Here is a 16,855-nt window from a genome sequence, read left to right as displayed (position 1 = left end):
GCTGTGATAGAGGGACAGCCCCCACAGAAATTGTCGTGTCCACATCACCCAAGCAAGGAAGGAGAAACTGGCAGCCACCATGCTGCAGCACATGGACACACTGCTCCTTCCCTGTCAGCCACCTCCTGGTGAAATCCTGATTTCAAGAGCTTCTGAACTGTTGGCAGTCATTGTGGGCAGATATTTTGCTGTGTGCAGAGATGATGTCATGGCTGGGAGTCACAGTAGTGAGCTGTAACAACCAGGGTCAGGAGAGACCATACCAGACTCTTGCAGACCAGCTTGAGGCTGCTGAGCACCCTGAGAGGTCTAATGAACTGAAACTGAGTCAGGAACATGCAGTCTTGGAAACCTTCAGAGCTCGTAGTTAGAGGCTTGCTATGAAATGTTAATTAAATAGCTGCAGCAGCATATGTTCCATCCTGCCAGAGCTGCACACAGCCATGTTGCCTGTGCATAGCCAGTCTTGTTAGAGTTAAAAATGTGTGCTATTCTGAGACTATATTTCTTTGTTATTCGTGATTGGACTGGCTGCACCCTTCTCTGCTGTTTTGACTGGTGTTTGAGTACCTGAGCTATGCCTGAGCTATCACCTGCACCTTGAGAATGAGGCCTCCTCCTACCAGGCTTATTCAGACAGATGTTCTTGTGGGTGGCTTTGGATGCTGCAGATGGGCCTTTTATTTATTTAGTGTAGTCTAAGGCAGTGTCTGTTCTGTAGATGTGCTGCACCTCAGCTATGGAAATATTTAAGATTTGGCCTTAGTTCTCTTTCTGTGAGTGCATTCCTGCCGTCTCTAACAGTGGTTGACAGAGTGCAGAGGAAATTCTCCCTGCACAAACCACAGTGAATGAGGTGGTGGGACAAGAGCTAGAGCAGGTTGGTGTGGTTTGCTTGCTGAATATCTTACAGAGGTACAAAACACTGGGAGCTTCTATTTACCATAGACCTCGTTGTTGTGTATTCTCTTACCACATCTCAAGGGAGACCCCAAATTGTGACTAAGATGCTAATGGAAAGGCATGGGATTTGGGAATAGCAGAGTATGATATTTTGGAATGATGATCATGAAGATGTGAAGATGATCAGGGAGCTGGAACACCTCTCCTCTGAGGAGAAGCTGAGACAGTTGGGGTTGTTCAGCCTGGAAAAGAGAAGGCTCCAAGGAGTCTTAGAGCAGCTTTTCAGTACCCAAAGGGGGCTGTGAGAGAGCTGGAGAGGAACTTTCTACAGGGGTATATAGTGATAAGGAGATGGGTTAATGGCTTTGGACTGACAGAGGTCAGGCTTAGGTTAGGTATAAGGAAAGAAGTTTGTACAATGAGAGTGGTGGAATGCTGTCACAGGTTGTCCCAGAGGACATCCTTGGAAACATTCAAGGACATGTGGATGAGGTCTGGGCAGCCTGATCTAGTTGAGGATGTCCCTGCTTGCTGCAGGGGCTGTACTAGGTGACTGTTCAAGGTCCCTTCCACACAGATTATTCTGAGATTCTGCACCAAGGCCAACCAAAGAGCATTCCCTGAAAACCCTAGTGGTGCCATAGCAGAGGGCAGCACCTGTGAAACCAAAGGAACTCAGCTTTGGCTTTGTGGTGCCCCTGCTCACATTTGAGCCATCCACTGACTTCAGCCTGTTGTGAAATCTTGCCTTGCATACCAGTGTGAAACAGGACTTTGGGATTGGGGTTTTCTGGTAGGGACAGAAAGATGGGGGATGCCTAGGAAAACCAAGGGTGGTGCATTTGTCCATCTCTCCCAATAGTTTCCCTTAATGACAATATTCAAGATGTGTGAGTTTCATCTGCTTTCTACCTCCTGAAAGAGTGCTGTTGCTATAATAAATCAACTTCTTTATAAGATATAACAACTGGCCATTTTTCAGCCTGCTTGTGTGTGTCAAGAAGCAAGACCAGTAGAGCACTATGAATATGAAATATAGTGGAGAAGAGCAGAGATGTGATAATGAAACTGCCAACAAACAGCAAAGTGTTTTATTGAGCACAGGTGAAGGCCTTCTTATGAGATGATCTTTGATGGAAGGAGAGGAAGAGAAAATGTCAGCATTCTATCATGCAAAGAAGGCAGCTGGCAGAGCATCATTCCTTCGTGTGCCTTTCCTCTGTGGTTTGGGAGAATCCTTTAGGGATGCTGCTTTTTATGAGGATAGGAGGAGCCTTGTTTGCAGGACATTGACAACATATGGCTGTGCTTTGCTGTCATGAATCAAGCTTAGTTAAAGGAGCTCCTGGGGAAGAAGTGCATGGAAGCAGGGGGTGTCCAGCCTGGCTGCTGGGTGTGTGGGGCGCCTCTGAGCTGCATGGGGGGACAGAGCTGCAGTGGGGCACCATGCCCTGGCCTGCCAGCCAGCACTCCAGCTGGGCTCTGTGTAACCTGTGCTTTGTAGCAAAAAGGCAAATCAAGAGTGTTGGAACCCAGAACATCCCTCTGGCTGTCCTGAGCAGCCAAGACCCCTGGCAGGGGGCTCAGAGTCCCTGGCACAGAGCCCAAGATGCCTGTGTGGTTTTGATTATGACCCATGGAGCAAGTTACCAACCTTAGATGAAGATCTGCAGGCCACGACAGTTGAGTAGAACAATAGTGAATTTATCATGGGGTGAAAAATAGATTTTTGGGGTTTTTAGAATGGGGGTTCAGGGGGCAAGATGGAGGGATCTGGGCATGTCCAGCCTTTCTCCTTTTTCTTCTTCTTGGCCTCCATCTTCTGCTGTGATGTTGGCACTTTTAGATTGGTTTAGAGTAGAAGCTCACTGTCTAACGTAGGTGATAGGTATTGGGAAGTGATTGTAAACATTGTATATGTAATTTTTAGTATAAAGACACAACACCGCCTGGAGGCAGGCAGAGTGCCTGGACTGTCTTGCTGAGTGGACCTCAGCAGGACAGGAGAAAGAATTTTATAGATAAGATACAATAAATAACCTTGAGACTGAGAAATGAAGAGCCCTGGCTCCTTCTTCAAGCGCTGGGCTGGGAAAAGAGACTTTAACTTATCTCGGGGTCTCTCTGAGCAGTGAGAGGCCCTGAGACCAAAGGACGAATCAAACCTCAGTGGGGTGCTGTGGAAGGGAACTAAAGCTCTGCTCGTTCAGGTCTGCTTGTGTCATTTTGTTTGGTATTGCCCCGGCTGGGTGTAAGGACTGTCCTGCTGGGAATGAGTCCTGTCAAAGGGCTCTTGACAATTTTCTCCTCTCACAGACACCTACATTAACCTTTTCTGACATCTCTGGTGTGAGCTGCCCTAAGTAAAGGGCAGCTTTTTCCTTATATTCATTTAGGTGCTAGCACCTCATTATGAGAAGATCTTAAATAAAAGTGTCTCAATCCCGACCTTGCAGCTACCACACAAACCTCTGCTCTGCATTCCTGTGGTTGGAGAAGTGGCATGCAAGGAAATGAAACCATTTATTTTGCTGCTGTCAAAATAAATGTGTAATTTATTATATTTACCCCTCTGCCAGATTCCTCTGAAATCTCAGATGAGAATCAGAAAGGCTACAAGTGTCTTTTAAAATTACACTGTTCTGTGCTCTGCAGGCTGCAAGATTGTTCTGTTTGTAAAAACAATTTCTAATTTATGTTTTTACAAAGCTTGAGGAGCCGGGCAGTTCCCTGCTCTCCAAGAGACCATTGAGTTAAAATAAGGTAGACTGATTTGTCTTGCCTCCATTTAGCTGTAATGAGTATTAAGTGGTTTATCTGTGTGGAGAAAAGTTACTCAGCTAGATTACACCCAAGCTGAATTGCATCCCATTCCAGATGGAGTATGTTTTTTAGAACAGTAAATCTTGAGGAGGGTGGATAATAACAGTAATGAACCTTCCTGAGCTGGAGTGCAGCTCATGGACATAATGTGGGGAGCTCTACATCCAATTAGTTTTCCTAAGGCTTTGTAAAGAAACAGGACTTCAGGTTTCTCAGCTCTGTGAACAATTTAGCTTGTAGAATTTACATGGTGCAAGTGAGGATGGCTGATGGGGATTGCAGTTTTCCCTGTTGTGGGCAGCAGCCTGGCAGGGCACGTTCTGCCTCTCCCCAGCCTCCTCTGCTGTGTGATGGCTGCCACAGGGAGGGAGGCTGCTGAGTGGGATGTGAAATGTTGTGATGGGAAATTTCCTTTCCTCTGATGCCATCTGGCCCACTGAGGCACCCACTGCTCGTGCAGCTGGTTCTCATGGCCCCAAGGGGTAACTAGAGGAGGATGTTGGCCCCAATGGCAACCCAGGCAGCACTGAAGGTGCCAGAAAGGTTATCCTTGACCACGTGTCCTTGGCCACCATGCTGGTCTGGTCACCAGCAGGGCACTAGCAGGTGTGAGTGGACTCAAAGTCAGTGCCGTGAGGCGTGGCTGGGTGGCTGTGCAGGGTTACACTGCTCCAGGGCCTGAGTCTGGGAGCTGCTGCAGCCACTGAGGAGGGTGCTTGGGGGCTGGTGAGGGTGGAGCCCTGCTCACAGCTTTGGCACAGCAGTGAGGACCATTTGTATGATTTCTGATGAAAAAGGATGTGAGGGTCTGATCAGTCAGTGATCCGGCTCTGCTGCCTGTCCTGGATGGTCAGTGAGGCTGTCCTTGTCTCCTGGCTCTGGGGGAGGCAGGAGAGGACGGAAGCTCACTGATAAGAGAAAGGTCAGAGGCAGAAAAATGTTGAGAATGTGTTTCTTGATATAACATGGGTGACACCTAGCCTGGAGTTTCACTGCTTAGCCTGGCAGTGTTACTGCCTGCTGTTGTGAGAGTTATGGGCTTTTTTAGAACTGAGATCAAGATGCAAATGGTTCATCTGGCACCTGCCTCAACACAGGCAGGTCCAGAAGATGGAGCTGATTCCTCTCTGAGGGCATAGCAAAGACTGGGATGGCTCTGAGCACTCATTTGGGGTTTTTTTTCTATTTTTTCCCTGTGTATATTTTATGTTTTCATAGGGTGTTTTCTGGCTGAGGTCAGACATCAAGCATGGTTTGGGTTTGAACAGTGGTGTCTGAAGAATTCTAGCAGTTCTCAGGTCAGGCTTTCAGAGCCAGTAGTGGGCATTGGTTCCCAAGAATGCAGGGCTTGCCTTCCCGAGGAATATCCTTTTTTTTGGTAAGGGGTATGAAACCACAGAGAGGCAATAATACTCTATTTCCTTTTCTTTGGCAGTCATGCCCTATTCTTTTCATCAGCCAGACTGTCAGTCCTGGTAGCATTCAGAGCCTGAACATGGCAGCTTTTGCATCACCATTCATCCTCTTAACCTAAATTCCTTGTAGCTGCTGGCACAATGAGGGTACTGGTGGAGCTGGGATGCAGGTGGGAAGGACACCTTATCTGACCAGATCTCCCAGTGGAAGCTGTTGTATTCAGCACACAGCCAGTAGTCTCTGGTTGTCTTCAGACAGAGCTGGAGACTGGTTTTGGAGCTGTTTAGCCAAATGGGTATTGTTGTACTGATATTAGGGGTAAGTTAACAAAGTGGGATGGCCTGGGGCACAGAGGAGGTCAGACCAAAGAATCCATGGTCCTTCTGGCTTTGACAATCTCAAACTCCCCTTGCACCCTGCTGGAGGACAGGTTCATTACTGATTCAGCAGGTCCTTCAAGCTGATCCTGAAATCTTGCTGCATTCAGCACCAATCTGCAGCAGCATTCTGCTCAGCACCCTTAGCTGTGCACGGGTAATGCTGTGGTGCACGAGGCCTTCGCAGGAAAGTGCTTTAGATTGATTCTGTAACTGCTTGGTTTGCTCTCTCCTCTGACCTGGAGACTCCCCCATGTTGGGGTGGTTGTTGGGCTGAGTTTGCAGCTCAAGCTGGTGTTGCTGTGAACACTGCCACCACTTAAGCTGTTCACTGAACTTACATAGCTCCCTACAGTGTCTTCTTAACCTTTCTCATGAGGACTTGTTTGGATTTCCTGGGTTTGAACAAAGCATAATCCAGTCAGAAAACTGAGCATTTTTCCTCTGAGAGTGTGCTTTAGATGGGCACATGACTCAGATCCATCCTGCTGTTCCTTTGTGTGCTTTGGCACTGGTCTGTTGGCACTTCTTTGAGCATATTCCAGTTTTTCCCTTGAGTGGCCAAGGCAGTGTCAGTGATTAGCTGTGGCTCCCCTGCTGGCCCTTCTGCTGAGGGGCCAGAGGAGCATTCAGCCTTAGAGCTGAGAGCCTTTGGCAGCCACAGAGACAGAGAGGAGCTGTTCAGCACAGAGCCAGCCCAAACCTCACCCCTGTGCCTGCTGAGTGTTCCTGTGCCAGAGCTATAGCCAGAGGTTCCTGCTTTCCATGGGGGGCTGATCCCAAAAGGTGCTGGGGCCACAGCATCACAAACCTCACCCCTGTGCCTGCTGAGTGTTCCTGTGCCAGAGCTGCAGCCAGAGGTGCCTGCTTTCCATGGAGGGCTATCCCAAAAGGTGCTGGGGCCACAGCAGCACACCCCACTCAGCACCTGGTTCCTTGTCCATTCATGCTCAGCAGGAAGACCTGGGGTGGGGCAGTGGCTTCTGCAGTCACACCATAATAAATGAGATGAGGGAAGTTGTAATTTTGCACTTTTTAGAGCCCCTTTAGCAGTGTGGAAAATGTTTGGAGTTTTTAATATATTTATGTTTCAAATCTTTTCCTCTTGCTGTGGCAGCTAATGGCCTCTGCTACTCAAATTACAAGTGGAGGAGAAATTTTGCAAAGATCCAATTGTATGGGGGTAACTCATCAAGCTGTAATGAGACTGGAGAAAAGCTTGTCCCAGTGTCCTTTATTTTCTTCCCTGTGAAATTTTCAGATGTGTTTCTTCTAGGCATGGTTCAAAACAAAAGCCAGATGCTTTGGAGAGCAGTCAGCCACCCACAGAGCTCTCCAGTGACTTATCCTCTGTGCCAGGCCACCCTGTCTGGTGCTGCTGCAATGCTAAACTGGCCATTGCATTCCTTCAGGTTGAATATTACCATTTTATGTGAGGGTATTCCCTGTTTTATTGTCCTGGTGTTTTTCTGGTTAGTGTCACGTGCTTCCACTGGAAAAAACAGATGTCCTGGGTAGGCACTTGTTGTGTGTGTCAGGCTGTGTGCATGCTGCATGCAGCTCTGTGGCCCTGCTGAATACACTTCTCTCCCTTTTACAGCACTGGGAGCTGTGGCACTGACCTCCTCTTAGAGCTGTGCCAACAGCTTGGTTTTGTGAGTTTCTCAGTTGTTTTTTGAAAGAAAAAGGCACGTGTCTGGAGGGGTTGTTTATTCAAACCTAAAAGGAAACATCTTGTTCTGCTGTGGAGTATTTTGGTGCAGTCTAGATGAATGGGAATAGCTTTCAAAACTAGGAAATTACTTTTATGAAAATACAAAACACAGGGTTTCAACTTCACTTTCCTTCTGTATCACCCACCTCTCAAACTGGTATTGATGCAGATCCACAGAAGATATTGCTGTTGCTGAATCTCAACATTTTAATGAAAAAAACCTTTGATGGAGTCCCCCATCACCCTGCACACATAGGGTTTCATTCATCAAGTCATTCCCAAACTTGCCTTTTACAGAGTGGGAAAACATGTTGCTTCTGACACAAAACTTGCCTGTACCACAAGAAACTTAAATGTGTTTTTTTTTTCTCTTTTCCTAAAGATTCATCTTCCAACTATATCAGGCAACTTGAAACAAAAGTGAAGCTGCTGGAGGATGACAACAAGCTCCTTTCCCAGGTAGGTTTTATTGCCTAATAGATACTAGTGTGGCCCAGTTCTCCTGTTTCCATATGGTTGTGTCTGACTGACCATGTTGATGCACACTGGCTTTTGGTAAACATCCTGTGCAGGAAGAACACAATTCATAGATAGAATTGTGTTGTCCTTTTGTTAAAGTTAAAAAATAGATAGAATTTGGTCTCCTTTTGTTAAAATTAAAAAAAAATATAGGGAAAAAAAGTGAATCCTCTGTGAGTGTCTGTGTGTGTTTCAGAGATGCATTAATGCCTCCCTGCAGAGCTCCTTGACCCACCTCTGCTCCTGGGGATGCCACCAGAGTCCAGCTTTGCCTGTCCTTGCTGTAGGATTTTGCCTTCCTTGCCCATTTACATTGACTTTTATCTTGTTGAAAGAGGAGACTGTTGTCAAAGGACAGCCTTGGGAATAGTTGTGTGTGGTGCAGGTTCCCAGCTTTTATTTGAGATCTTACTTAAATCTGAACAGACTCTCTAAAGGGGCACTTTTTGCTTGCATCTCCCTTTCAAAGTCTACTCCACGTGCCACTGTGCTTTTGATCACTCATGCTGCTTACCTGTCTTTATATAGCAATGTCAAGCAGTGAGAAGAAAACAGCCATTCTGCCTGGGATGTCCTCTGGATCCCCTGTGAAACACAGCAGTTGGTGTAAACAGGGGCAGCTCTGCCGCATTTAATAAGGCACTGTCTATTTAAACCATTGGAAAAATGATCCTTTTTTTACCTGTTCTTTGCATCCTTTCACTGCTTTTATGTTCTACCTTCCTGTGATTTGTAAAGATTTTTTCCCTATACTTTGCTTCTTATTTCAAGCACTATGTTTCACAGTAATTTTGTTCCAGATTCTTCCCAATTATAAGGGCTGGAAGTAGAAAAGCCCTGGTAATATTTTTTTTAAATGCTTTTTTTCCAGTTGTGCTGTTCTTTGCATTTCACCAAATCAGAGAGTAGATTGTTCCAGGTCACATTTTTAAAACATTCTCATTTAAAATAAACTCACAAAAATAATAGCTCTATGTGTACTGAAGTTTTAATAACATAATTTTGTCAATTTTTTTTAAATACATATTTTTACCTGACTCTGAGCTTTTTAAAAGATTACTCCTTTCTCCCAGCATACTCGTCGGCATTACTAGCCATGAAAAAAAACTCAGAGGGCACCAAAGGGTTAAACCCCAAAGGGTGCTCTACTCACCAGCTTTGTAGTTGCTTCATGTATTAATTGATTGCTAGTTTGATTTTAAGTCCCCCTGTCTTTCTCCCAAACTGTGACTGAGCTGGTGTCTGGTGGCTTTAATTGGAGCTATTGACAGGCAGATGGATGTGCACGGGTACAGGGATGGGCTCAGTGTGCCCTTGGCCTGGCTTTGTCCTGCCACAGCCAAGCACTTCACTCTGTCACATCTGCCTTGGGAGGTCAGGAAGAAGTTGGTAATTAATGGTGAACATGAACAGGGTCTGCATAGCTGCATGGGCTTGTTGCTTTGGGAGGATGAAACCCAGTTAATTTTGGGTTGTGCAGGGCTGCTTCAGGCTCATCAGCCCTTCACCTTCATGCTGCCCTGGGTGTGAGGGCTGTGCCTTTTCCTCCACTGTCCTCAGGTGTCATCACCTTTTGGGCTGTATTATTACAAATATTTGAATCCAGAAGGGTGGGAAATTACCTTAAAATAGCTCTGTGTTCTGGAGAAGGCCAGTCACACCCTCAGTGGCAGCAGGCACTGATGCCAGCCTGGCCTGGCTCTGATGTGCTGAGCAGCCCCTGTGTGATGTCTGAATGGCTCTCCAAAAACACCAGGACCCAACTTGATTTAGATCACATTCAGGAAATAACTTCCTTTTATTATAAACAGGGATTTAGTTGTCCTTAGGCCATCAGGACTGTTAAAGAACTACCATGGGCTGGCTGAGCTCCCTGGGAATACTGAGCTGCATCACCTCCAGCCTGTCATGCTACACACCCACATCTGGATTTTTTTCTCTTTTAATGAGAAAGATTAGAAAAATCTGTATAGACACAGGCTCACATGCATATGTACATACAGTTCCCAGCACTTTCCCAGAAAGCATAATCCACTTACTGTGTTTTTACTTGCTTTGTCTGACTGGGAAGTGTTTGGCTTCTGTGGATTTTGGGATAAGACTCTACTCAGAAAGGATCCTGGCAAACTTTCTCCTGTTTTCAAAGTTGCCAGGTGATCCTGGCTGTTTGAACTCTGCAGTGCCAAACTGGCTTGTCAACACCAAAGTCACATTTCAGCTCGGCTTGGCTTTCTCCCTGGGAGTATTGACTTTGCAATAATATTTGCAGCCTGGTGTCAGGAAGTTCTATCACCAGTGTGCTGAGGGGTGATGAAACCTGACGTCCTAAGTAACAAACAGTGCCTGTGCATTAAGGGATTAACAAATCAGGGCTGGTTATGGAAGTCTTCCTGGCTTCCTTCCAACTGCTAAACATAGAGCTGAAATAGTGCTTCATCCAGAGAAACCTGAGAAGGCTGGTGCTGCAAAGGATATTTGCAAGCTTTATGGATGGATTTATATTCCAGTGGCCAGTGACACAATACCCTTTTGCTGGCTGCTGCATCCTGAGTGAGATTTGTTGCTTTATCTTCTCCAGCATCTCTGGAGTGAAGGTGTGCTGAGAGGTGGTGCCTTTGTAGCCCCTTCTGGAATGCAGATGTTGCAGGGGATCTCAAGCTTGCACTTTTTCTCCTGCTTCCCACATATCCTTTCTCTAGAAGCACTTTAGAAGAAAGCCCCAGTGGGACAGGCAAAAGCTCCCCAGCCCATGCCTGGCAGCTGCTCTGCACTGTACATGTCACCTGGGTTCACAGGGTTCACACTTCTGTTTTTCCAGTGACTTATTTGAACAGGTTAATGGAGAGAGCTTTTCTTACTCTTAGAGATCAAGAAATTCCATCTCACAAGCCACACTGCAGTGGGAGGAAAGCAAAGGGAGATAAGGGTGTTGCTATAATAGCCATATATGTGGGGTTTTTTTGTTGTTGTTTTGACTTTGGTTTTCTAGGGAAGGGTATGATCTGTATTTCCAGTTGGAAAATGATATGCTTCTGACATTGCTAACCCATCAGTATTCATCACTCTCTCCATTTTCTTTTCTCTGAGGAGAAATAACTCCAGTTTTTAGTTTTTTTGACACAGTTTATGCTGTGATGCTTTGTTGGTGTGACCGTGTCAGCTAGAAGGTCATGCTCTTGGCTGGCATCACTGTGCTGGCAAAGTCTCTGGCAGCAATTCTGGCAACCCACAACTTTTGTTGCCCTGGTTTATATTGTCTGGGGAGAGGTTGTAGCAAATGCCACTACCAGAAAAGGCCACTCAGTCTGCTCTCCAGTGCTGGTAGGTGTCTGTGGTGTGGCCACAGTGGCAAAGACCCCACAAAGCCTGGTGGGGATGGTGTGAACCTTTCTCACAGGTGCAGCTGGGTTCTGGAAGTTTTAGTTGTGCAGTGTGAAGAAGATCAATGAAATCTCTGAGAAATATTGGGTGTTGGTTTCAGAGAGCTTCACGGGCATCACTTCTGTAGCCTCACATTCTCAAGGGAAGACTTGCACTGAGCTCTGCTGTGTGCATGGATTTGGTCTGTGCAACATCACGTGGGTAAAGTCCTGATATTCCTCTGTGTCATTGAGGGAAGTGCCCAGAAGATCTGATGTTAACCTTTCTTCAGTGGTGTCTGGTTGCCCAGGCAAGGGTGCCTTCCACATGGCTAAGATACAATCCCTGAGGTGGGAGACCATATTTGCTTTCCATTGCTCTGAGCTAAAAGTGTCCAAGCACAAAATAAACCCCTTAAGCTACTTCATGCTGCCCCTTGAACAAACTGGATTTTTTAATTTCACACTTTCCCCTTAGGTTAGAGAGACCTGTATTTACAACATTTGGGAGCTCCAAAGGTCAGTTCTGGGTAGTTTCATAACTAGTGCACACATTATAGGGGTATTAAGGGTAACAAACTTCTGGCCATTCTTTCACATTATTTTGCATTTTCAGCTCATTCTGTACACATGCAAAGGTTGAGCACTTTTAGCTAAAACTGGAGTTTATAGGCTGTGTGGACTTATCACTTTTCTCTCTTTTTGTAACCAAGTACTGTGCACCATGGGCTGGCTGTCAGGGCTCCTTTTGGTTTGTAGTCTCTGCTGAGCTGTGTCTACCTTTTCCCTTGAGAGCAGGAATGCCAGAGGCATTTTTCTATACAGGGATGCTCAGGGCACATTACACATCTTTGTTTCAAAAAGCCCAGCTTTAAGGAAATCAGATGCATTGGGCAGGTGATGCTCTAAGTAACTGGACATTTGGCAATGAAGTCCTGGTGCCTCTTTCACAGGTTCCCTGGTGCAGAGCAGAAACAAAAAATTCTTCTCTAGGGAGTGACAGCCCTTGAGATTTATGAGTATTTAATTAAAATTGCCAAATAGACTTCAGTAGCAGCACTTGACAGCAGTGAAGTGGCTGGGATTTAGAGTTTCCTTGGAAGATCTTTAGAGCATCCCTACAAGTTCTTGAAAACTGTTCTTAGTCTCACTTTTAAGAAATTGCATGCTTTCCCTGAATTAAAAAGCTGCAGCTAAATGAGTCAATAAAATATTAGCTAATTTAATAGTAGGAATGGTAGATATTATTAACTCATTAGATAGGAGACAATGCCTGAACACTGCTATTGAAACAGGGCTGAGGTGTTTGAGCAAGGAACTTCCATGGTCACAGCATCTGCAGCTGCCACAATTCTTGGGCAAATGGGATCTTGGCACAACCATGCACTCAGCAGGCAGTTTCCAGCACATCCTTCTGAAAATAAGGGGGAAATCTGGACCCCAGGGCCAAAAGGAGCCTGACAATCATTAGCACTGCAAAGAACAAAGATGTAAATGCCATTCAGTGGAGAGAAATGCCATTCTTATTTCCTCCAAAGGAGGAGAAAAAGAAATTGCCCACAATGTGCTGGCTGGCTTCAGCAGAGTCAGAGTGCAATTTCCCCCTTATTTTATTATCAGCCACTTCTGTGCCAAGTCTGCCATTAACAGTGCCTGCTTGCAGAGTTGCCTCTGGCTCTCAGAGGTGCTTTAAGGTCTCAGCATTGGGGCCTCTCTGTGAATTGGCTCTGGAGGTTTGTCTGAGGCCATGGCTTGTGCCAGGAGCACTGCACACGCTCACCACGACAGGAACAAAATTACAAACCTGTCTGATTTCCCCAAAGCCTGCCTATTGTTTGTGCATGAGGAGGATAAGTATAATTGCTTTAATTTAAGGCCTCACAAGGGAAATAGAATTTTTTTTTGGTAATATAGAGCAACTCAGACATGAAAGTTTTCCAGGCAGTTGGTCTCCATTTAAATTCAGAATACTGTAGGGGATTTGCCCTCAGTTACTCTATTACCATTTTTAGACAGTGTTTCAATGTTTAGCTGCATATTAATTTTAAGTAATGAAAAAGGAGATTCATATTTGGGGTCACATCCAAATATTCCTTTCAAGTCAATGGTGAGAATTCCTACAGGACTCCATGCATTTTGGAGTACAACTCTTGAAGAAAGATTTTCAGAGACCTTCTCTCTTGAGACCAAAACTTTGATATAGTTTTGAGAGTACACTGAATTGCTTACATGTGCAAATGCAAAATATGATAACAGAATCCCTCAAATGTTGCTTCCTTAGTTGTGGAAGCAGAATCTTAAAAAAAAAAATCCAACATAGGATGCAAAGCCAATCAATATCTTGTGTCATTATATTGCAAATGTTCCATATTGTTGTTCCCTTATTGCAAGTGTTTCACACCTCCTTGGTGTTTCTTGTAGGCATCTCCTCAGAGCACTGGCTCTTCCTTCTTCTCGCAGCAGCCAATTGACTCCAGTTCCCCTCAACCAACCAACCCAATCTTTTATAGCACTCTTCTTCTTATTGGTTACAGCTGTGGCCTGTTAAAGTCAGGCCTGCTCCTAATCTTTAATAATTAGCCCAGCTGCAACTTCTTAGGGGTAAGATTACATTCTATACTACCTTTATTTTCTTATATTCTATCCCCCTACAAATGTCCAAGTGTGTTCCATTTCACTTCTTCTAGGAATTGCAATAACAAGACTGATCTGATAAATTTGCTATCCAATAAGCTGACTTGAGATGTAAGTAACAATATGTACTTACTGAATAAAATGTTTTTCCTCCCCAGATAAGAAATGCACACTTTTATAGGAGCAGTTCAAAATACCTTCAAGCCCTCTAAGATAGTGGAGTTCCTTCAGTTTACTTTGGACATGAGAGACTTGAGCTGCTCCCTACCAAAATAATTGTTCTCTAAATAAATATTTAGAAGTGCATTTATATACTTCTGAAGTGCATGATCAGTGACAGAAATGAGCTTTTGCAACTTGCAATGAAATCTGGGTGCTGTGTCTTCTGGGGGTTGTCACTGTGGCATCCAGGGATTTTATGAGAATATAAAGAGAGTTCCCTAAAAACCTAGGAAATATAATTCAAAAGATCTGGCTCCAGAAGTCAACTAACAGATAGAAAGAGACATGCTGGGTTAATTCACTCTTACAAATTTGAGACCATCATATAATTTCTTGCAACTTCAAATTTTGGAAGGACTGGAGCTGAATTTCAGTGTCTGTGTGTGTGTGTGAGAGAGATGTGCACATGCAAAGCTCTGTCATGCCCCATTTGTTTCTGTTGTGGGTAAGCAAGAACATTGGGTTTAATGAGGCTCAGTTTAACCTCCAGCTGTGAAATACAGGATTAGTCATATCCTGTGCTTAACCAGCTTTGTAATAATTTCACTAAATTCCACTTTTTATCTCTGTATGAGGACAGGGCCAGGGAAAAGCTCTTAATTGCAGTTAGATCAGGCTATGAAGAAGCAGCTTTTTGTGTCTTTGATACATGTGGAGAAGTTCAAAGTACATAGAGTCTCAGTGATCCGTCCATCTGAGAAGTACTGAAAAATGTCTTGAGGGGAAACTATGCAATAACTGCAGAGACTTTAAAACAGATTTTTACAATGAGTAAAACGCCAAATTCAAGCCCAGATCAAGAAAGATTGAGAGTGTGACATCTGAAAACTACTTGGGCAACAATGGGAAGGATGTTAATCGTTCATTGCTTTGACAACAAAAAAGCCTCTTTACTCAAAAGTGCAAGTTTATGACAAGACTTTCAGTTTTGTTTTTTCTTGAAGCCAACAATGCAAATCAAAATCTTTATAAGAGACTTTTAAAGAATATTCAGATTATCTCAAAAAAATTGAGACTGGCTGTAATTGATTCTCCCTGGCTGCTTGAGTTCTGGTTCAACAAAGAGCTTGGAACATCTGAGTGGTCCTCCAGAGGGGAGGCACTTGGCTGCCCAGCATGAGCTGAATCCTGCAAGGGACCTTTGCTGCTTTATCAGCAGAGGTTCAGGTCTTTATTTATCTCATTCCCAGCTCTGTTGTTTCATGGGATGTGGGGGTTGCCCTGAGGGCAGCCCAGCAGCGTTTCTGTGGTGTGATTTTGGAGGAGGGACTGGTTCCCTGTAGCCTCCTTGCCTGGAGTGCAGCTGACAGGAGAAAATGAAAGGTGACTCTGGGGGATGGTCCAGAGCTGTGCTTGACCCTACATCCATATCAACATTTGCTTCCCTGGAGGGGTTGGGGCAGCATTCTGTAGTTTCTCTGCTGGCACCCCAGTAAAGATGCTGATTTTGGTTCTAATGAGCCATGATGGGCTCTATTAATCTGTGACTCTGAAACTCCAGCCCTGCAAGCCACAGACCAGACTTGGGCTGCACCAAATGCCAGTGGCTGTAGCTCCATTTGGCTTTGTTAACTACTGAGCTGCATTTCTGTTTGGGTTATAGGCTGTGATACTTGGATCTCTCAGTTGTGCCAGCTCATATATCCTCCTGAGCAAAGCTTGCCAGTTGTGTGATTATAATTATATACTGCAATTTGGTTTGAACTGATTATTTGAGTCTCCTGTGAGTTATGGGCTTGATCTTTCTCTGCAGATCTCAAACAAGAGGACAAAAATGCAGACATCCTTGAATATTAGCAGTGTACTTAAGTTCCCTACCTCAGTTGCTACAGAGAATGGAGAGGTTTGAAACCTGCACTGCTTTTATATCCTGTACCCCACTGAGATGCTAATAAAACTCTTTTTCCAAGAGTGATTTTACATGGTAGAATCTGCTAAGCCTCTTACTGTCTCCTGCCTTTCCCAAAGTTGTTAGCTGCCCCAGCAACAGAGAATTCCAGCTGTCACCAGTGCAGCCAGGTGAAATCTGGTTGCCCCTCTGGTTTTGTGAACACAGATCATGATGTGAGGGGGAAGTCAGAGCCTAGGTAGAAATGGGGATCCTCACCCCTATGTTACATTTGTGAATGGCCAAGATCCAGCCGTGGCACAATGCCCAAATGCATTTCCAATTCTACATGGACTGCTAAAAATGGATTTACTGATGGAGCTGGCTGAGGCTGTGCTTGTGACCTCCTGGCTGAATACTGAAGAGGGAATCAGGAGAGTGGGTGTTTGACAGACCCTTATCCCCTAAAGCCTTTGTCACCAGTTCAGGTGATCCCCAGATGTGTTACATGTACAACAGGGATATGAACCAGTGTGAAGGAATTTAATCTCTCCTGTTACAGAAAACTCATATTATTGCATGACATGGAAGATGTTAAATAGTTTTAATCTCGTCCTTTAATTTTTTTTCCCTATTTGCAGAGTTCTTTCAAAATCAAAACTGTTGATTTTTTTATTGCACTCTCATGTGTGTGATTTCCAGCTTACCTGATAAATGCTGCTGAAGCTAATGGGATTCTTCACATACACTTAAAGTCAGATATGTGCTATGCTGAGCTTATTTTTGCCTGAATATGTCTTGTAGTGATAACTGCAATTACTGAACCTTAATTCAATTATTTGCTAGCTTCACACAGTGAAATTGCCCATCCCTCAGATTCCTGGTGCGTGAGACACTAAAACATGGACTAATGAGATAAGGGGGAAATGTTTGTGCAGGGGTGTGTGGCAGGGGATGCTCTCTGGGGCACGAGGCTGCCTGACAGGGCCAATCCCTCCTGGTGGCCCTGAGGAGCAGTGCCCATTGCCCTGATACCCCTGTGGGAGCCGGGCAAGGCAGG

At 44.9% G+C, this 16,855-nt stretch overlaps 1 protein-coding gene across 1 annotated transcript in view; it reads left to right on the top strand.

Annotated features, from left to right (window-relative positions):
* Positions 1-16,855, top strand: part of CCDC85C (coiled-coil domain containing 85C) — a 108,787-nt gene that overhangs the window by 61,388 nt on the left and 30,544 nt on the right. The window contains exon 2 of the mRNA XM_058026075.1: positions 7,616-7,692. Within this exon, the coding sequence (XP_057882058.1) occupies positions 7,616-7,692 (77 nt within the window). The remainder of the gene's footprint in view (positions 1-7,615; positions 7,693-16,855) is intronic.

The sequence above is a fragment of the Melospiza georgiana genome, chromosome 6 (genome assembly GCF_028018845.1).
Source record: "Melospiza georgiana isolate bMelGeo1 chromosome 6, bMelGeo1.pri, whole genome shotgun sequence".
NCBI classification, from domain to species: Eukaryota; Metazoa; Chordata; class Aves; order Passeriformes; family Passerellidae; genus Melospiza; species Melospiza georgiana.
This window is presented reverse-complemented; position numbering and strand designations above follow the sequence as displayed.